This window comes from Megalobrama amblycephala, linkage group LG7, assembly GCF_018812025.1.
Source record: "Megalobrama amblycephala isolate DHTTF-2021 linkage group LG7, ASM1881202v1, whole genome shotgun sequence".
In the NCBI taxonomy this organism is placed as follows: Eukaryota; Metazoa; Chordata; class Actinopteri; order Cypriniformes; family Xenocyprididae; genus Megalobrama; species Megalobrama amblycephala.
The window spans coordinates 22,239,226-22,262,381 of NC_063050.1; the positions used below are offsets into that span (position 1 = coordinate 22,239,226).

At 35.5% G+C, this 23,156-nt stretch overlaps 1 protein-coding gene across 4 annotated transcripts in view; it reads right to left on the reverse strand.

Annotated features, from left to right (window-relative positions):
* Positions 1–16,545, reverse strand: part of rnf24 (ring finger protein 24) — a 40,341-nt gene extending 23,796 nt beyond the window's left edge. The window contains exons 1-2 of one of the 4 annotated variants that reach the window (XM_048196605.1): positions 9,076–9,478; positions 6,362–6,415 (exon numbers count right to left, since the gene is read on the reverse strand). In XM_048196605.1, the coding sequence (XP_048052562.1) occupies positions 6,362–6,378 (17 nt within the window). In that variant the 5' untranslated portion in view covers positions 6,379–6,415; positions 9,076–9,478. Of the gene's footprint in view, positions 1–2,278; positions 3,352–6,361; positions 6,416–9,075; positions 9,479–16,407 lie in introns of those variants that run through there. The other 3 variants (XM_048196609.1, XM_048196606.1, XM_048196608.1) reach the window with 3 other exon arrangements.
* Between the last annotated feature and the right edge of the window lie 6,611 nt (positions 16,546–23,156).

Here is a 23,156-nt window from a genome sequence, read left to right on the forward strand (position 1 = left end):
CTAGTGCTGTATCGTGAATAACTCCGCTTCGCGTCGTGCCTAACAATGCCTTTCAGCCGTGACTGATTCACGATACAGCGCAGCCTCTCATACCTTATTGCTTACATGTAGCACAGGGGTTAGTATTTATAACAACAAGATCCATGAGTTTTGTGCACAAAGTTTAGAAATGTATTGTGCAGTCAACCCAAGAAACTTTCATTTTAAGGCCTGAATACTACATTATAGGGCAATTAGTTAACTTCAAATGTCTTTAAACCTAATTATATTATTTAGGTAGTCAGCCAGCTTGAATAATATAACTATTCATCTAGCTAACAATTATTCAGCTAGATTTATACCAATATCCATTATAGCATCATCCGTGATAAAGCTGAGAATGTAATGCACAGATGTGTTATGTTATGAATCATGACTAGATTTTAGTTTCACATTTAATTTTAACCATTTAAGTCAGTTGTCATTTAGCAGATTACATATCCAAACTAAGCTACTGTACAATACTCTTTCTCAGGTTTCAAACCTACATACTTTTTGGTTACCAGTCCAGATCTTTAACCACCAGGCCACACCAGCCACATATTTTACAAGAGAAAAGCTGTTATTACTTAGCAATTCCATGTTTGACAACCCCCATATTACTGTTTTCTAAAACATCCTAACAATAAAAGCTGGAAATTTTGTGACCCCAAGTAAATGTCCATGTTTGTTACCAGGAAGGGCAAAAAATCCTTCTGAAGTTTAAAAAAAAAAAGCACCTGGGTATTTTTGGGATAGAATATAAGAAACTTTCTTTTTCTCTGTCTTTAAGCCACCAAGACAATTCTCCATATACTCTAAGGATATGCAACTTTCTGACATTTAACTTCACTTTCAAATTTGTTCATGAGTCATGTCTCACTTTGACGCTCAACACAGACGCAAAAGGAAGCATTTATTGCTGTAAAGAGAACTATAATTACACACTCTGTGCACAACCCTGATTGCTAAAGTGTTTGCATAGCCAGTGATGCAGTGAAACCTAGTGAAGCAGACCATCAGCACACACCTTTATAATGACCTCTCTTACGTTGTCTGGCAGATAAGGACCCAGTGGCACTGTTTAATGCATAGATATTTCACACATCCACAGAGTGGCCAAAACTTAATCAATTACGTATTAAATTACTTAAGTAATAAATTACATTAAAATGGACATGTCAACATTTTAAACGTTAAAGTGGACCTTCTAAGGCAGCATCCTAACGGCCATGCCACTGCGCTCTTCAAATGTTATACACAGGAAACACTCAACTCACAATTGACTCCAACAGAGTTTGACATTAGCATGTTGCTAAGCTAATACTGCAATACTCTAACATGCAAAGAAAAATTCATAGTTTAGACAAATATTGGACATATTGGATATATACCCCAAGCCAAATCCAATAATAAACTGATGTGACATAATTTTGAACAAAAACAGACCAAAACAAAGTTAATTTCAGGAGTTCGAAACAGTCTACCAAAGCGAGCTTTCATTTTGGGACTGCCTTCTATGCAAATGATACATGTGATTCTTAGATTTGGGCAAAAATTATATAAGCATACTGTTGCCGTCAACCTTTTGCATCAAACCAAGAGTGTACCTATAATTCCCTAAAATATTAGGTAGACAGACATTAGATTACTAGGTTTTGTAACAAAGATAAACTATATAATTTTTCCTTTACGTAAACTGTTTATTCAGCTTTTCATTCTATAACAGTAAAATCCATTCAACAAAACAAGGTAAAAATAACTACTACTCATAAGGACACCACCCTTTTTACTTGTGTAACTCCCATAAAAATTTTAAAAAAAAAATCAATATGTCACATTAATACTTGCTTCCATAACCCACCTATGCCTGTAAACTAAAATATTCCTTCATGGGAACACAGTCAAGCAGAAAGACGACTCCTCACAGAGTGCTTCTGGTAATCTTCCATCATAGGGAGGGTATAGTTACCCCCCACCATCAAAGGAGGAGCTCAATATCTCAAGGCTTAACAACTGCAAAACCATGTTTTTACTGTAAACATGTCCCTACTGAACAGCAAACGTTAACATAATCGGGTGATTGTTCCTTTTTTACAGCCGCCTGGACTCCAAACACGATCAATGTGGCTATATTAGTGATATTAGTTCAGATAATTAGTATTCCTGATGACTGTCAGTAAAAAAGGGGCATTGGAAAGAGAAAAATTGTATGCAATGAACATGATTCTGTGTTTCTAAAAAAGTATAGTCTACTGACCGTTAAAGGCTGAAAAAGTTGAATTGCTCAATATCCTTCTATTCACTGGAGACCTTTAAAACAGGAACATGCTTTGCCAGAAATTGAGACTGATTTTTAGATTGTTTTCTTTTTTATCTTTATGCATTTTTTTTGTTGTCTATTTTTCTGTTTTTGGCTATCTGTTTTCACTCTTTCACAACAGAGTCCCAAGCTAATTTCCAGCGGATTGTGGCAAGCCCCTGCACCAGAACAAAGGCTGCTGTCTGAAGTGGAAATTTCCACTGAGTCTTGAGCTCTGGCTATCCCAGTTGCACATTTGAAACTTAATATTACAACAAAACTAGAGGGCCTCCAGCTGCGTGAGGGGGAGTGGTGTAGGTCCTGACGGTGTCTGTGTCATGTTAGTGAGAATATGTGGTCATGAGTTTATTATCTCTTCTTACATATAGTACCTAACAAGATTTGATTTGAACCATGTCAACAGTAGCAGTTAAATGCACAATTATGAAAAAAAAAGCCTGAAATTACAAAGCTTGCTTTCAAGGCTTCAACTCAGCTGAGAGAATAACAGATTGTATCAGACAGCGACTTCTAACATTGGCATAAAAAAAACACTTTTCTTATCAGTGTTATGAGTAAATCTACTCTTTCGCTATTTTCCCTCTGTAGTTTACACCTGTATAGCGTCGCCCACTTTTGATCCGATCGACCAAAACAAATCTTAATACCAGGTGTAAACAGGGCCTTTGAGCAACTCTAACTTTCAGAGACCAAATCAACTCACAATTCAACTTGAAAACTCACAAAGCTTGAGATTAATAGTTACCTTGCAATTTTTTACAAATTTAAAAATTAAAAAATTAACAACCCAACATTTATGAATTTATGTACGTTAATCATCCCATTAATGTGGACATTGCTTGTAAAAGAGACCTACAACTATTCAAAGTTTGATAAAGATTTTTTTCAAGAAAATTTATTTTTATATTTTACTTTTATATCAGCAAGGACACATTAAATTAATCAAAAGTGGCAGTAAAGACATTTCTAATGTTACAAAATATTTATTCTATTTCACATAAATGCCATGAATTGAACTTTCTATTCATCAAAGCATTCTGAAAAAAATAAATCAAGAATTTACCAAAAAAATATATTAAGCAGCACAACTGTTTTAACATTTAAAAAAAAAAAAAAAAAGTTTCTTGAGCACAAAATCAGCAAATTATAATGGTTTTTGAAATATCATGTGGCACTGAAGTCTGAAAAATTCAACTTTGCCATCAAAGGAATAAATTGCATTTTACACTATATTACAATAAATAAAAATAAAAAAATACATCTCCTACTAAAGCTCTGATCTCTATGTGCAGCAGACCATTACATTAATTCAGAATTTAGTTTGTGCACGATAACAGAGAGAGACACCTTGTATCAATGCATCCATCTCCATTATCATCTAAGTCATCAAACATAAGTATAAAAAAAGAAAGGTTCCTTCATGTAGTCGCCCTTGGCTTGGCGTTTGCGGGCAGTGAGATTAAGGTTGCTTTCACACTGGCAGTGTAGTTTGAAATGTGGCACGGTTTGCATAAAAATTGGTAATGTGAAAGCTGTCGCGCGGACCCGGGAGCGCACTGGGTTTAGCGAACCCGAGACCTCCTGTAAGAGATGGTTTGAGTTCAGTTGCAATGGAACTGTGGTGCAATTCGTGTAAATGTGAAAGCAACTGGGAAGTGAGGTAACCTGCACATGCGTTTTAACCAAAGACAACGTCAATAATTCAACAAAACGTGATGATTTACCTTGAATACGAACGTGAGTGAGCGTGCAGCGTAATCAAGCTGAGTGAGTACAGTAACGCAAGTGTCATTCACTCTGCTGCGCATAACACTAAATTAATAACAAAAAGCTATATATTGACTATATATTGTGATGACGTAAGATGAACACAAATGTACCAGGGTTCAATAGAATCAAGTGAAGTGTGAAACCAGAGCAACGCTGAAGAGGCACTGATGTTGAGACGAATTTTAACTCCCTGCCAAATTATAACCCCCCTCATTGAGGCCGCTACCTGGTTGCCTAATCCTAACCCCAGCCACCCCCACACCTAATTGACTGAGGGGGCTGTTTTCACAGCACAGTTTTTAACTAAAAAAGGAAAACTTTTAATGCGTTTGGCTGTTCATTTACATGACAATGGCGTTTTGGGGGCCTGAAAATGCAAGCTTTTGAAAACGGGCATCAAACTGCAAGTTTTTGAAAACGAAACCAAGTAAACTACAAAAACGCGTATTTGTGAAAACGGTGACGTCATGCGCATATGTATTATGTGTTCAGTCTATAGGTGCGTTCTAGTAACCTCCCCAACTACTGGCCTGCTATGCATAATACAGCGCTTTTAATCGTTTTCGTGGATCCGTGTGAATGGAGGTTGTTTTGATAACGTTGTTATCATGCGCATGCATATTATATGTTCAGTCTATAGTGTTTCTTTACAAAGTAATGTCGCCAACTACTGGCCTGGTATGCATAATACTGTGTTTTACGCGTTTTTGTGTGAATAGGGATTGTTTTGACAACATTGTCATCATGTGCACGCATATTTCATGTTCAGTCTATATGCGCGTAGTGTTTCTTTACAAAGTGACGTCGCCAACTACTGGCCTGGTATGAATAATACAGTGTTTTTAGTCGTTCTCGCGGATCCATGCGAATCGAGACTGTTTTGACAATGTTGTCATCATGAGCATGCATATTACATGTTCAGTCTACTGTATATGTGCATAATGTTCATTTACAAAGTGACGTAGCCAACTACTGGCCTGGTATGCATAATGCAGCGTTTTTATTCATTTTCGCTGATCAGTGTGAACGGGGATCATTTTGACAACGTTGTCATCTATACACGAAAAAAGCAAAGGACAAAACTTTTCCATTTTTAGTACATTGTTGTCGTGTAAACGTACCCTCAGTCAGGGGGGTAGTAATCTGACGGGGGTCAGAATTCGCCACAACACTGGGAACAATCGCGCTTGGACTCTGACCGCAGCAAACGCGCCCAGTGTGAAAGCCTCCTAATACAGTGTTTAATCCAGGGCAATTATGTTTCTCCGACAGCTAATTAATCCACTTTAGGCAGAAGCTGAGCTGCAGGTGAGGAATTAGACAGGACAGAGAAGACAAACCAAACCCATATGACTTTATGTGAACCAGCACAAAAGAAGAAATATTGTCCTTTTCTGTTTTACAGAAGAAAGAATGTCATATGGGTGTGGAACAACATGAGGGTGAGTAAACGATGACAACATTTTTATTTCAGGGTGAAAGGGAATATGCACTGCCGAGTTGACTACTGGAAGAGATAAGATTTATATGTCCAGAATGAATACTGTACATGCGAACAAATAGCTTATCTTGCAATAATTCTCTCTAATGCTCTGCTGTGCTGAAAGTGCAAGCTGGCTTGTTCTACTGATCTGAGAACAGAACTGCAGTCATTTTAATGAGGAATTCGATGATCCTAAATCTACTAAGAGAGCAAGTGTCCTGTCTTGTGAGCTTAAACAGTAACATGAGATGGTACAAACAAGTTGTAGAAGTGACACCAGCAGCTGTTGCCCCTAATTTACCCTCTCAGATGACATTCCCCACAGGGCTTCCTCATAAACAACTTTGTATTTTGTTTTGCCAGTCTTTCTTTTGGTCTTATTTCTCATCTTCTGTTCATCATGTGGCCATGTATATACACAAATATGTACACAATAACTCTTAGGTACAGTATTACTATTATAAAACTATCTTATGCTACAAAATCAGCATTTCTAAAACAGCACAAGGTGATTTTCTCTCAAAAAACACCAGATACCGGAAATAACAGAGCAACTGTTCATTAAAAAGACTTACAGGCTGTTGAAACAAGACATTATGTAGGCGAGCGATCTCAGCTGAGTGATAATTCATACAAGAGATAGTTTTATTCCTTCAGAATATACTGTATGGAGAATCTGTATAACTGCATTTTGGTGATCAGTTAAACTTAAATGACCAGACAACTCAGCTATCAAATATGTTGTAAAGCATTATGATAACACTTACACTGGCAGATATATCATCTTTGTGGATTTTAGGCAGGATTCAGAATTCAGGAGCCTGTAAAACATGATGACTAATTCACATCTGTGTCTTTGAAAGTTACGTAATCTTTTTTTTTTTTTTTTTTTTTACATAAAAGAGTATTGAGGAGAACAAACATGCAAATCCAGCTGATGACGAATCGCTTCACTATCCAGGATGTGTTTCCACATATATTCTACCTGAATACAATAATTTCCGGTCTTATCAAAAAGAAAGCAATAATTAGGTTTGGAATTAACTACACTTCCCACAAATGACCCATGAGTCATGTCTGGCATGTGTAAAACTATTCTTTAGCATCATGCACGACTCAAAGACAGGCTAATATCTGTTCAGCAGCTCATTTGCATGTTAAGTAACCTCAAAGTTATATTAGCAAAGCTGAATATTTGTTAGTCATAAGCATACAGTAACATACAAACATTTTGTACATGATTACAAAGCAAAAACATCAGAAATGTCAGCATGTTGAAATATCATAATAAACTTGCATGTATCTGAACGCAAAGTGAAAACAGATCACAGGTCAATTGCCCATGAATAAATTGCTTTCAACAGTGAGCTGTGGGCAAATGTTTATAGTTTTTGAGGACAGCTCCACATTAGGTCGCACTATTGACCTCTTCACCATAGGGAGCTGTTCCTTTCATTGTCTAGTACCAAGCAGCCAGGATGGCAAAAGCCAAACTGACATCTCTGGACATTGTGCACAAAAACAAGTTCCTGATTAGTTCTTATTACATGCCGTACATGTCGTTCAGCCAGCTAGACTGAAAAACAGCATACACCAGAGACCAGACCTGCCTGCTTGATGATGTGAGAGATGCAATTAAAGTAAATGAATTCCTTGCAATGACAAATTAAGAAGAATTCTGTTCTTTGGAGCTCTTTGGTTCAGAGGCAGTGCTAAAGTTTACATGCGCGCTTTAAAAATAAGTGGCAAATCAGTGGTTCACAATCCAAAACAAGCCCAAAATTGTGGTGGGCCACAACCCAAAATGGGTTGCAGTTGCAGGTTTGTTCTAATAGGGTCATGGACGTTTGAAGTCAAACAATGTTAAATAAATAATAACATGATATAATGGCCTTTCACTTAGTAGACGCCACAAAATTAGGTAAATATATCATGGACATATGTTCATCACCTAAAATACATGACTAAATCTAAGTTAAAAGAAAGTAAAACCCATAATACAAGTTTAATGTTGGATAGACGTGGAAAAAAATGTTAAAGCATGTGTGTCATGTAAAATATCTCAAGGCAAAATGAAATAAAGTGTCAATGCAGCATAAACATTCTCCAGCGCTGGAGTTCATATTGAAGTGCACCGATTACTATTGTGTTTACATTGTGTAACAGAAGCACGTGGGAAACAAACAGCTGGGGTCAGGCCAGCACGCGACTAGAACATTCTGCTCACGCGCTTTCTTTATTATCATTATGACGTCGAGAAGTTTGACACAAATGAATGAACGAGCATTCAGCAAAAAAAGAGCCAGGCGCAGTAGCAGACTAACACACAGCGGATAAAAGGCCTCTCAGTGCTGCTGAAATTCAAACGCAGAGTCGTTATGATTTGCTTTCGATTAGTTAAACCATTGCTGGATGTATTACTCCAGATATATTTGTATTCGTCTGATAGTATTGTCTCTGCCATCTTCCAAAGCTTTCTGCTTGTAGAAGCAAAAGTACATATGTCTGATTGTAATTAACATAAACATTAAACGTCTATTACCACCATTAAACACTTAGAGAAACTTAAATTAGCTCACTAGCCATTCTGCTATCAGCAAGAGTAAAAGGAAGTCCGACTCATTTCTGTGATTCGATTCGTTCGAACAGTTCGTTTCAAAGAATCAGTTAAAATGATTCAGAGGTCTTTTCGTTATGACGTAATCCGTCATCCCGTGGTCCCTGGAATATAATATGCTTCAATAAAGTATTGTGTAAGCACATATCACGTTATTACATTTTATTAATAGCCTACTAATAAAACTATTTAGTACACATACCAGGGTTTCGCAGTAACGTACATTCCATGTTGCATTTAATAATAATTTTAAACTAACTCTAATATAATTAAACTCTTAACTGAAAAGTTTATTTAAACTTAGATTAATTATAAAAAAAATGTGCTATTAATTAACGTTGACGCTTGCATATTTCCAGGCTACATTTTATATTACGTAACATTTAAGCTATTCTTTTTTTTTTTTTTTTTTAAGTAACTTTCATAGTTTTCACTTTATCCCTGAAATTGATTCAATCCAAATCAACGCATATCGGATTACGAATTGGAAATGTTCCAAAGAGGATTTTCTCGCTTCAATGAGTCGGCGAGATGAGTCAAGAACCGCACGGACTGATTCAGTCCGATTCGTGAAGACGTGAACGGACCGGTTGTAAAACGGTTCAACTGAATCATTATAAGGATCCGACTCAAAAGAACAATTCGTTACGGATTCGAACATCGCTAACCAGCAGGCTAACGGAGTCTATAACGTTACAAGACATCAGGTTATGTATTGTAACCTTCAGTTTAAGTCTCGCGCTTTAATCAGTACACTCGAGGAATAAACGATGCCAAGTTAGAATGTCTGTTTATGATAGTGCAACAGCCATATGATTGTATTTATGTATTTGCTCATGTGGAGGTGTAGTATTATGGACTTACCAGCCGTTTCTCCGCCACTCCTCCCTCCTGCTCGTTCACAAACTCAAACAGATGAAAAGAGCTCAAATTCAGTGCCTCCGCAATGTAATACACCTCCAACCTTTTTCTAACAACCGACCATAAATGAATCAATCCCGTTTTTAATCTGCAGATATTCGAGCGCGATATTAGCAAATCAATAATCATATAAACACAAGCATCGTAGGCTGTAAGTTCACAGATGCTTGTAAAACAAAAACTAAAATCGCTTCCCAGATGGCTTGAGACTGTAGTGAAGTGTGTGCGCTCCTGATAAACGTCTGCATGAGGTGGTAGATTGAGATTTTTGGTGGTGGATATGAACTCTGCACGTAGCTCACGACACGAGCAGGTCCCTCCTCCTTCATCACAGAGAGAGGGGAGTCCAGTCTCTGGTTTGGGGAGGGATGCGGATGCTTTCAGAGAGGGAGGGGCGGATGCATACGTACTAGCTCCTGCTGTATGTCCTTACATAGACTGTATGGACATTATATCCTCCTGAGATCCAGCAATTCCTTTTTGTCCAGTGTAGTGTACATATTTAAACCGCTTATAATATATATTATATATATATAGGCTATATATAGGTTATAATATAATACAATACACCCGCAACCCTATATTGGATAAGTACTTTAGAGAATATATTATAATAATACACTCGCAAGTTGCAAATATAGGATAAGTGATTTGGAGAAAATATGATATGATATAATATAATATAATATTATATTATACACTCGCAAGTTGCAACCATAGGATAAGTGATTTGGAGAAAATATAATGTAATGTAATGTAATGTAATGTAATGTAATGTAATGTAATGTAATAATATAATATAATATAATATAATATAATATAATATAATATAATATAATATAATAATACGCAAGTTGCAACCATAGGATATGCGACTTGGAGAATATCATATAATAAAATGTAATATAATGTAATATAATATAATATAATATAATATAATATAATAATACGGTAGCAAGTTGTAACCTTAGGATAAACGATTTTGGAGAAAATATAATATAATATAATATAATATAATATAATATAATATAATATAATATAATATAATATAATATAATATTACGGTCGCAAGTTGCAACCCATAGGGTAAGCGGTTTGGGGAAAATATAATATAATATAATATAATATAATATAATATAATATAATATAATATAATATAATAATACGCAAGTTGCAACCATAGGATAAGCGTTTTGGAGAAAATATGATCTGATCTAATCTAATCTAATCTAATCTAATCTAATCTAATATAATATAATATAATATAATATAATATAATATAATATAATATAATATAATATAATATAATATAATACATTCGCAAGTCGCAACCCATAGGAAAAAGCTGTTTGGAGAATATAATATAATATAATATAATATAATATAATATAATATAATATAATATAATATAATATAATATAATATAATATAATATAATATAATAATACGGTCGCAAGTTGCAACCACAGGATAAGCGATTTGGAGAAAATATGATAGAATATAATATAATTAATATAATAAACTCAACCCAAGCATGGATAATTATTTAATGGATATTAATAACTTTTTTCTTTGTATTTCTAATTAACATGAAAACCTCTGGCATTTATATATGAAAGTAGCAATCATATTTGATGAATCTAGGGCAGTCTTAGAGAGTTCGAATCAGTGCCCAGTGCAAACCATTTTGGATTCAACCGTCTCTGGAAGGCACAGTGAGTGGGCACACTTGGTTGAGACATAGCCATGCGCGTGTGCCAGTGCATGCCAATGAGGTGCCACTGACAGACACATATTGTACCGGAGCCAACTGAGCGGAATCATGGGAACCCATGAATAGCTGCCTGGGGGTGGGTCGAGAGACCGGGATGGCAGTGCTTACAAAGCCCTATTGAGGCCCGCACACCGGGCACTAGACTGGCACTGAATCAAGTGACTTGTGGGGTATAAAGAGTGCACGGAGGCAGGAAGCATTATCCTTGGTACAAACCAATGAGTATTACGCTATAGGCCTATATGGTATCCGGACCTTTGGAATGACGGTTAAAGAGATCTCAACCTTTGACTACCACAGCAGGCCAATCTTTCTGCCTGGTATTCAATGCTTAACAAAACATTCTGATGTCACAATGCTTAAACATGTTCCAAAATATTGGTATGGTGTGTCCCCTTAACACGCAGTGCTCAAAATCCTGCTTGCCTTTTAATAATGACTTTGAGATTGAAGTGTATGTAAATATGAGGTTTGTTGAGCGTTTCTCTTTCCATTAAGGTTATTAAGATGTTTTGAATCTCCCCAATAGCCAAAAGGAATATTGATTTCCTTATTTGACCTGTTAATTAACATGTCTATTCAATGTGCAGAGATTAATTTCATAACGCCGCAATGTCTTTTATGAACACATAAGTGCTGATTTCACAATGTCATTCAAATTTCAAAGTGTCCAAGCACTTAGCTGTGGCGTTCTTTTTCATAGCTTGTGATTTGCAATACAGCCCCGCAATAGTAGAGATGCCAGTCAAAGACTGTTGATGAAGTTTACAGAAAAAGAATCCATTGGCCCTTGCGGAATTCTAGGAATCCTTTGAAACTCTGATTTCTGCCATATACACAGAAGTGAAACTGAATCACGTAAAAAGGCCACTGTGACAAACGCTTCCTGTTGACTTCGTGTTTTTTATATATATATATATATATATATAAAAAGGATGTGTAGGTAGTTCTATGACTCAGTTTGAGAAAATGAACAGAAAACAGGACATTGTGAGACAACAGGGGACCTTTATCTATAGTCTATCTCAATGGTCACCATACAAGCTGATCAGATCTTACTGCAGACCTGCTTCTGATTTGTATGTGAACGCCCTCTAGTGTTTACAAATTGCTATTACACTCAGAAAACACACACACACACACACACACACACACACACACACACACACACACACACACACACACACACACACACTTGATTTCAAAATTCAAAAATGTACATTTTGTGTTGCATAACGTAGTATCTGCCACTACTACCTTCAGATTCAGAGCTAAATGTCCTTGCTATTTTACACACATCAGTCTCAGTTTAATTTTTATAGGTTTTTACATAGAGATACTAACATTTAAATGTTTGGGCTCGGTAAGATTTTTAGATATTTTTGAAAAAAAAAAAAAAAGTCTCTTCTGCTCACCAAGGCTGTATTAATTTAATCAAAAATTAAAGTAAAACAGTAATGTTGTGAAATATTATTACAATTTCTATTTTAATATATTTTTAAGAATAATTTATTCCTGGTAAAGTTGAATTTTCAGCTGCTATTATTATAGTCTTCTTTGTCATATGATCCTTTAAAAATCATTCTATTATGCTGATTTGATGCTCAAGAATTTCTTATTATTATCATGTTGAAAACAGTTGTGCTGCTTCATATTTTTGTGGAAACCGTGATACAGTTTTTTTTTCTTTTTTTCAAGATTCTTTGATAAATAGAAAGTTCAAAAGAACTTTTTTTTACATAAATCTTTTGTAGCATAATAATTTACTGTCACTTTAATGGAATACATTTTTGCTGACTAAAAGTATTAATTTCTCAAAAAACCCTTTTTGAACAGTAGCGTATGTAACCACCAGATTGTGTCAAACTAAAGTTGCCATATTTAAATAATCTTTCAAGAAAAATACACTGAACTGCATACAATGTTAACGATTCCATTCTAATTAAGAAATCTCTGAAAAAATCCTGGCATCAGTGTTGTAATCACTGTGTTTATTTGCTAAATATGATTATCTAAAGATAAATTGACACAACAAACACACCCCAGGCAGTGTCATTTTTGTTTGTCGTTTTGTATTTTGGTTGGAGCATCAGCTGTTCTAACAGTTATGGGGAATGTTATTTACACACCTGAAGGCAACAACTGACCTTTAACCAAGACAGAGAGAGACTTGACAGAGGTCATGGCTGGGAAGAAGTGGAGCTCTGCTACGTCAAGATGAAGCGAGAGGGTGAACAGCGAGTTTGATTTGTCAGAGAGGCACTTAGAAATTCTAATAGGCTACCTGTTATTATAAGAAAAAAAAATAAATAAAAAATTGGTTAAGAAAAAAATGGTATCTGTTGCAGATGGAGAACAATAGGGGTCCGAACACTGATCCGTGTGGAACACCAGCGCTGCAGGTTGAGGAGAGTGAACATTTGCTGATTCCAGTTTAAAGGGTAATTTACTCACCCTCATGTCGTTCCATTTTCTTCCATGGAACACAAATGAAGAGTTTGGTTCCAAAACGGTCCATTTTGATTCATTTGAGTAAAAATGTGTTTTCTTTACCAAGAAAGCGGCAAGATGAAAACCACTATTTTCTGTTTCAAACTTTCACATATTACTTATCTCTTACTTATAAAAACATTAAAAATTCAAATCTAGATTTTGATTTTCAAAGGTTTATTATAAAAACTGATTATTTTTTCCCCAAAATACAATAAATCCATGAAATTCGTTTTTTTTTTTTTTTCCAAAATGCAATTAATATCAATCAATATAAAAGTTAGGCTATTTTTCATATTGAAAATACACAACAAAGTAAGTTGAGTCACATATATGACAGCCTCTGAACTTTGTCAATACTAATCTTATATACACAGGCATTTGACTAAAAATGCATTCAGTCGTCGCTCTCAAAATGAATTCAACGAGTCATCATGTTAATGTTATAAATTAATTATGTCTCCGTTTGACATTACCTATTAAAGACTAAAGAGTATCTGGCGCCACCGCACGGGTAAAATAAACATTTGCCGAGTACGTTGGTATTAAAAATGGCTTTTAAAAACTGTTCATGATTCAGTTTTGTGGACCGTGACAGAAGTTTGATGATGCTGTCGTGGAACAACCTTCTCAGTACATGCTTCTTAATCTCCTCACGTAAATGATTACATTTCGATGACTTACGTTTCTTCCCCACCGCAGAAACCACCACAGGTTCATCAATGCCGTCAGAATTATTCATTTTTCTGTTTTTGTTGATCACGAAGTACAAAGCAGATAGGAAAACTAGAATGCCGGGTGTATTCAGAGCGCCGCCATTACTGTTTACAGTGGGTGGAATGGAGCGCTGTGATTGGTTGAGCGGATATATCGCGTTCTGCAGAGAAGGGAGACTGGCGTTTGTCGCGTTTTGGAAAGAAAGAGAGAAAACTTCACAGAATAACACGACGGATATCGCATTTTGCGCAAAATTAATAAATGACTTTTCAATACCGACAAGATACAATACTGATTTTGGCGGAAACTTTTTTTTTTTTTTTTTAAATACCGTTTATCGCGTTAATTGCAACCAAACTCTTCAAATATTTTGAGGAATGCTGGTGCCAAACAGTTTTGGTTACTACAGACTTCTATTAACAACAACAACAACAACAACAGCAGCAACAACAAACTTATGCTTCACAAAGAAAGTAAAACAGATATGGAGCAACACGATGGTGAGTAAATGACAGAATTTTTATTTTTGGGTGAATCCCTTTATTGTCTCTCGTATCTGTAGTCTCTTTCTTGTTGCATGATTTTTTAAATCTAATCAATATTTCACATCTTTTTATAGATTTATTTGGTAAGTATAAGTATAATAATATTTCCCTTCATTGTGATAAAAGAAATCATATTTTTAGACTAAAGTTTGTTTGATGAATACAAGGGCGTAGATTTGGTTTCAACATTAGGGGGGTTGAACGTTGCGCTACCTGTTATTTTTTTATTATTAAATAATAATAATAATAATCTGTTTTATGTGTAGCGTTATTTGATAATTTATTTCTTATCTATCTATCTATACTTCATAACTTTATGAAATTTATGTATAATCATTCATCAAATTCTAACATAACTGAGTGATTCTATAAAGAAAGAAAATATGTTAAATATTGAAACCGCCAGTAGGTGGCAGCGATTCGCTTTTTTATTGAGTGAGTCACTTAAATCGTTCATTCAGCCAATTCGTTCAAAAGTCAGATTAATTTAGGAAGAAAACAAACACCAATGTGAATACTTTTGTCATTGATAGGCTAATTACAGACACTATTGAAAAATGAACTAACAAAACAGACAGCTGTTTTGGTAACTGGTTACAGTTACACTGATAGTTATGGCTAAATTGCAATGGATTAGCTAGCTAAAATAGGCCTATATGTGGAGTGTATTACACAACATTCTCATACCTCCTTCTCAGTACATGCTTTATTCTTTTTAACGTCCCTCTTTGACCAGCAGTTTAAAGGTGCTAAAGAGGATGTTTTGTTTTATACATTTTTGTAATATTACTTGAAACTGTCTTTACTAACTGATAAAAGCCTATTTATTAGGTGCACTGAAAGGAATAATATTAATATACATCATCTGTGCACGAGGTAGGGCCTTAAAAACATCAGCCAATCGCGTAAACGATTGGCCCTCTGGCTTGTCAATCACTGCCATGACGTTCCTTGTGAGAGACGAGCGCGGCTGTGAGCTCCAGTAACTTTCCACACTCCACAGGCGCCGCATGCAATGTTTTTGTCAGGAGCCAGGAGAAACAACTGCAGATTATGAGTTACCTGCGGTGAGTCCGACATAATGAATCCACTAACACGATACAGAGAATGCCGGTGGTAAACACTCGTGTTCCAATACTCGTTCAATAGGCCTACTCGAGTTTTGGGAGGCATTCCCTTGAAATGAGCTGTGAAGGAGGGGGGCTGTTACGCATGCGCTCATTTAAAAAACTCAGTAACAGTCTTTGGATTCTCAGTCGACGAAAAAAATCCCCTCTATCACCTTTAATACAGTTGGCTGGGCAGCGGTTCTCTTCATTTTTGGTGCTACCCGTGCTCTCTCATTCAAACAGTAGAGCACCACTCGCGTTGTTTTGGTAAAAGTGTGACACGCATTAGGCCTACCAATCGGTTCAAAGGAGGGGGAGTATTTTTTGCCTAATTTATTATGACAAACTCATATTTGATTAGAAACAAAATTGGTACAAAATAAACAAATTCTACATACTTTTTTCATTTGATCTACTGTGATTTTCGGGGGGGGGAGGGGGTACCTTCCCCCCACCCCCCCACAAACTACGCCCCTGGATGAATACATATCAGTTAAGAACTGTTTCCATAACTGAAATGCTTTCTCTTCTCTGTTCTACATGTATCCTGTAGGTGGCAGCACAATACACTTCATGCTTGTGAATTTTATAGAAGAAGGGATCCCAGCATATGAAACTTGATATAACTGTAGCGTTTTACCTGTAATAGCAATGACTTGACAGCAGACATTACACACACACACTGCCATTTTCATCTGTCAATTGGAGCTGCGCTGATGGTAATGATCCATCAGAGAAAGTGTGAATGACTGATCCGCTCTTTCAGAAGCTAGAGAAGATGTAAGTTTCCATGGTTTCTGTAGAAAATAAAACAGATTATTTTTTTAAATTTTTATTATTATTATTTTTTTTACAGAAGCAATCACTGGCAGCAGATGTATTCATAACTGCAATGACTAGAATAGATTTACTCCAACAGTTTCAAGGATACTTTCTACACCGCATTATGTTTTTTTTTTTTTACTAGAAATCTACTTGAAAAATCTGTAACGGTGTTTGTTTTTAAACAAAAAAATATGGCTGAAAAATGCAAATGCTAGAACAGATATGAATGTGAAACTAGTCACAGCTGTCGTTTTCACATCACTTAATCAGAAGTATTAAAAAGAACAATGCTAAGCAGCAGTCTGTGCAATGCATGCAAAGATGTCCTTTTCAAGGCACTGTTAACAGAAGATGTCATACCCCAAATAATTGGTTGTTTGCTAGCCGTTAGAGGACACCAGACATTTCACAGTCGAGCCTGTGGCATTACTTGCAGCTAGAGAACAGTTGCATAACACATCATCATGGTCTCTTTTGCTAATGAAGAGATGTGAACACTGAGCTCTTTGACCTTCCTACACCATTGTTAACTGCTGTCAATCTCTCTCTCAATTCATTCATATGAGTTTTACATTCATAATAGTACATTGCATTACAGTCAGGTCAATGAGTAGCTCTGGATTTGCAAGAGCTGTTTCTGAACAGTTTAAGGGTGACACTTCACATTGCAGCATGCATATTAGTCACATATACAGTGCTTGGTATATTACTTACATATAGTAGTCCGTTACAGATCGCAAATTACATGATGAAAATTAACGTAATCTGTTACATTATGTATTTCAGGTAACATATTCTGACTACTTTTTGATTACTTTTTAACACTCATTTAACATATTAATTTGAAAAGGACAATATTATTGATACCATACTGATATTAAAAGCATTAAACATCACATTACATCAGGGTTTCCCAAACTGTGAAGGAACTGCAGGGCGTTAGTGAGCTCATGAAAAGCTAATACTTAATTAAATCATAAAAATGTTGAATTAAAATAAGTAAAAACAATATCAACACATTTTTTTAAAAAAAGATTTAAATTGTTTACCTGCATGTCATGTGACCATTAATCAAAATCAGAGAACCGTGAATACAGTACACGAATGTGTTAAGTTATTGACTTAATTATTAAATGTATTACAATCAATATGTAATTATGTAATCAATAAAAATGTGATTATGAGAATTTTTAAACATAACAAAATTTTTGCGTAACTATTTTATGTAATCACAGAATGAGGGTATGCATCGACGTCACTTTCCCGCCGAAAGCGCGCTCCCTCAGCTGGACTGAGTGGCGAAAGAACCTGCTGCATGACTGGATTTAATAGGGGAAACTGAAAACGCGAGTAAAACTAAGGAATTACACTAAAGGTTGGAATTGAATGTTTCTTACAACTTGTCAAATAAACCTAATCCATGGATACTGGCATGCAGCCAGGAGTCGTGTTTCCTGACATTTATATGTGCCTGATTTGACGCCGGGGACATACATAAAGCAAATCTGCCTGTGAATATTTTATATAACTACAATATAGGTAGGTTTAAATCCGAGTAATCACTTATATCAATGTTATATATATCGTCATATTGTCCAGCCCTAAAACATAGTTTTATAGTATAGTTTTTGTCAGTGTTTATTTAAAAAAACACCCAATTATGCAGAATATAAGATGGTAAATATTTAATTGATGAATTGTCAACACAATATATAACAATACAATATATACGGTATGATTTTACCTCAAAATCCAACAATTTGACACAAAATGATAACTGCAAATCCACGTTTCTCTGCCTGGAGTCCAGCTGTTTCTGTGAATTGCAGTGATCCATTTGCTTCTTTTTTCTGTAGCTTTCGACAGTTTTTAAATATATAGGCTACCTCAGGTTTTGTGTCAAAGCTATTTGTACAGTCAATCACAAAGCTCTTTTCCGTTTTGGATGTGTTTTGTGTGTTTTTCGCGGCATTCACGCTGAAAACCAATGCTGCCGCTCAGTCTTTTGCCACTCAGTGGGCGTGACCGCAGTGCTAACGGTCGACGGTGACATCACGTGCATACCCTCTATATCAGGGCTATATAACCCTGCTCCAGCACACCTGTATGTAATTATCAAGCAGCCCTGAACACCATGATTACCTGGTTCAGGTGTGTTTGATTCGGGTTGGAGCTAAAATCTGCAGGGCGGTAGCCCTCTAGGACCAGGGTTGGACATATATTATACACAGACACACAAGAAGTGCGCTTGTAAATCATGTTTACGTTGTAATACCCATGTGTCCTCATAAACCATATATACAAGAACACACACAAACACACACACACACACACACACACACACAGGTTTGATCTGCTATCAAAGTGAGGACATTCCATAGGCGTAATGTCATTATACAAATTTGTATCCTCATAAATCACAAAAACACACACACGCATGCACACACAGTGTTGAGTGAGTCTACTCTAAGTTATTACTGACTAGCTAATTACATCTTCAACATAAGATTACTGTACTAATTACGGTCTTTAAAAAGTATTGCATTAGCCTACTTATTACTCTCTAAATCCAATATCAGGACCAACCAGTTGAACAACACAAGGATAGACATGAAACTGCTCTTTTAATTCTTTTAAATAAATAATATTAAAATTGCATAAATGATATTCTTGAACTGACCAAAGTATTTAAAGGGAGAAGGTTATATTATAAACATTCATTTTAATATTAGACATTGATTTAACATACATTTTAACAAAGCATTTTGATGTCACTATTGTTTTATATAGAATTGTTCTGTAGTCTATAATGTATTTAATGCAATTACATCAGAAGTAACTGTTATTAAATTACAGTAATTAAGTAATCCCTTACTTTAACTTTTCAAGGGAAAATTAAATTACAGTAATGAATTGCTTAGTAATGCATTACACCTGACAATGTAAATGGCTATATAGATGACAGGCAGACAATAATTTATCTGTAACATTTTACTGGGGATTTGTTCGGCACGAATTGCGAAAATTGCTTGGTAGGCTAAATCTATGCTCCCAAGATGTCCTAATGGGTTTGCCTGCTGCCTTTTTTTTGTTTTGTTTTTTGTTTGCTTGATAACTCGAGACATTGTTTTTGAATTTAATGTGGTTACTATTGTTTGTTTTGGTTTAAAATTGGCATACAAATATATGATATTAAAAATAACTTCACAATATAAGCAGAATATTTAACCTTCAAGCAAAAAATGTTACACAACAACTATAAATCTTGTATTTTTTATTTTATTTTATTTTTTGTTCTTTAAAATTCACTAGGACTTTGGGAGTGAACATAAGTTCTAGTGAATCATAACCTGTACATCTGCAGTGTGCTTTCCTCTGTCATCTGAGACTGTTGGGAAATCTTGGCTGGCAGAAGAATAACAGCACGTTATCTGCGAGATGCACAGCTGTTGGCCCATCTGCTGTATGACAGACAGGTCTGTTAGGAAAAATATGAATGGCTATGTGAGTCTGGGTGAGTGTGGTTAATATGCACTGATCTGAGACCAGCCCAAAAACAAACACACTGATATAATCATTACTGTAAAAAGAACCAGCAGGTTTTATCTTAGATCACTGTAAAATAACAAATGCAGGGACGGGAATTATTGGAGTCCAATGTTACATTGACTTTTATTGTATACGGACAAAAATAGTTGAATGATGATTCACTTTTGGGTGAATTATATCTGATGTCTCCACTGAACGCGACAAACCGACTGTTGCAAATACGTCAGAAAATGAACAGGGAATCTGTCAGGAATTTATGTCACGTTGTGCCATGCTGCATCCAGACAATATCACTGATTATAGTGGGTTCTGTTGTCTTTTTACGCAGGTGACACGGTGTAATTGTGCAAACACAGTATTTTAACATTGAAAATTACACAAATTTCCTTTAAAGCTGGCATAAAACAGAAGTTGAGATAGATATACATTATAATAGGGAAGAAAACACTGAGTGAAACAGCTTCCCAAACAAGACAAAATGTAGGGTGGGACTTGAATTTTCCATTGGGAATTGATTGGATGGTGGTGGTTTGCTATTGCTGTGACTTCATGTGAGTGACAGGTTGTCCCGCCCTCATGCCAGTAAACACGTCATCAGAGAAGAGAAGAGATATTGCTGCAAGAGGGAGGGGAAGATATTTTGATTAAAGATTATGAGGGCTAATGAATTAAAAAAAAAAAATTGCATGGATAATTCATTTATAATAAATGCTACAATATAAAAAAAAAGTGAATTTTGATTTCATGGTGACTTTAACTGATCACTAACTTCAGGCTAGTTACTGTGAGTATGAGTGTGTTTGTGTATAACATGATCCTCAGTCTCTCAGTCGGGTTCTGACTGTCTAGCAGTGAAGGTATGCTGACTAACCCAGCTGATGGACTGTTTACAGTATCATTTTACAGCATATAGAGGTGGGGGGTGGGGTGAGAACAGCATGAACCTGTAGCCTCTGACGCTAATAACCATGCACTATTACCCTCTCCACTGGTTTTGTTGTTTTTGATAAAAGATAGCAAAAACCTTCTTGTAAAGCACTTATGGTGCTCTTGGTATCAAATGTTTATTTACTGATACACATGAGTGCATCTTTCATATCAGTGGGTAATACGTCTGTATTTAAGCAGTTCGACTGTGGGAGAGTGACCTGTTTGTTGGTGTGAAGGTCAAGTGTTCTGCTGTAAGAGACCTGGAAGGGAACCATCTCTGCTTGTGTTACAGCACTCTGCTGATTTGTGCAATCAACTACCATGTATATATTGGTGATAAATCAAATTGCTAATATAGTAACAGCTTTTAGTGAGGCTGTACCTATTACTCTACTGTGTTTTTGGACAGCTATAGATACTAATTTCAGTTAGGTGTCATGGAACCGTTTGATATTTATATTTGGTCTGCCATCTGCCATCAAGAGTTAAATGGCAAGTTTTTTTTTTTTTTTTTTTTGTTTTTTTTTTTGAATGGTGCAAAATAACTTTGGACTGCATTTTAACCACATCATGAACATGCAAACAATTTGGGGATAATTTCATCGCTAGTATTTTATGCTTCCTAAATACACACCATTAAAAATTATTTCTGAAGGATCGAAGACTGGGGTAATGATGCTGAAAATTCAGCTTTACCATCATAGGAATAAATTTCATTTTAAAATATATTAAAATAGAAAGCTGTTCTTTTAAATTGCAATAATATTTCACAATTTTACCGTTTTTACTGTATTTTTTTTTAAATAAATATCAAATAAATGCTGCATTGGTGATTATATTAAAAATATATATTTAAAAAAAAATTATTCCAAAATTTGACTGTTAATGTAGGCTATATTTTATGTAAATTACTGATTTTATTTAAAATTATGTACATTTAAAAAAAAAAAAAAAAAAAAAAATAGTTTAAGATTTAAAATGAAGACAATTATATAAAAGGTATTTGATTTTTTTTTTAAATAAATAATGAAGGCTATAAAATTACATGTAAAATGAATGAAAAAAAAAGTAATATTATATATATATATATATATATATATATATATATATATATATATATATATATACACACACACTATAAAACAATTTTAATTTAATTAAAAAGTTCAAATGTGTTTGTTTTAATAAAAAACAACATCTGGGACATAAGACTGCCCATGAAGTTGAGGAAACATCCATATATAATCCAACTGAAAATACAAATTTGGAACCTAAGCTTCCCAGACAACCCAGGCAGGATTCCCTATTAAACCCCCAAAAAAGTTGCTTATAAAAACCTGAACCAGATTCCTGATATGCAGAGGGTCTTTGAACTGCACCCCAGGACACATTTGCAAAATTAACCATGTGTCCTGTCCCCCACAGAGACCTAAGACAGATGAAAGTAATCAAGTCCATCACACCCTCTCCGGTCATGTCTTTCCCATGTCTGAGGAAAGACCTGACAGGAGGATGCATGAATTGTTTTTGGGTCCATCACCGTCACAGGCTTCCTTCCTATGATTCAGAGAGGAGGATATGGGCCATGTTATTACAGACACACCCAGAGTGAGACAGGACAGAAGGACAGACGCCCACTGTCACCTCAGCCGGAGTATAAGAATAGCAGGGTGGAAGGCACAAGAAACATACAATGGCTGTTTGAAGAAGAGGATGCATACTTCCAACATTCAGCATTGGTGTATCCCAAAGCATTTGCTTTGATATTATTAATATTATTATTACTATTTTTTTAAATAGAGAATTTTGATACAACTACACCACTCTAAAACAGATGGTTCTTTAACCCTCTGGTGCTCTTCGATCATTTATAATCATTTTCTCTTCATCGGAATGGTACAAAACTTGGTAAAGGTTTTTGCCCTTGGCACTTGCTGTGTGAACACACACGCACACGCACACACACACACACACACAAACACACACACACACACACACACATTAGGTTTTTGTGAATTGTGGGGACTTTCCATAGGCCGCAATGCATTTTATACTGTACAAACCGTACTTTCTATCCCCCTACCC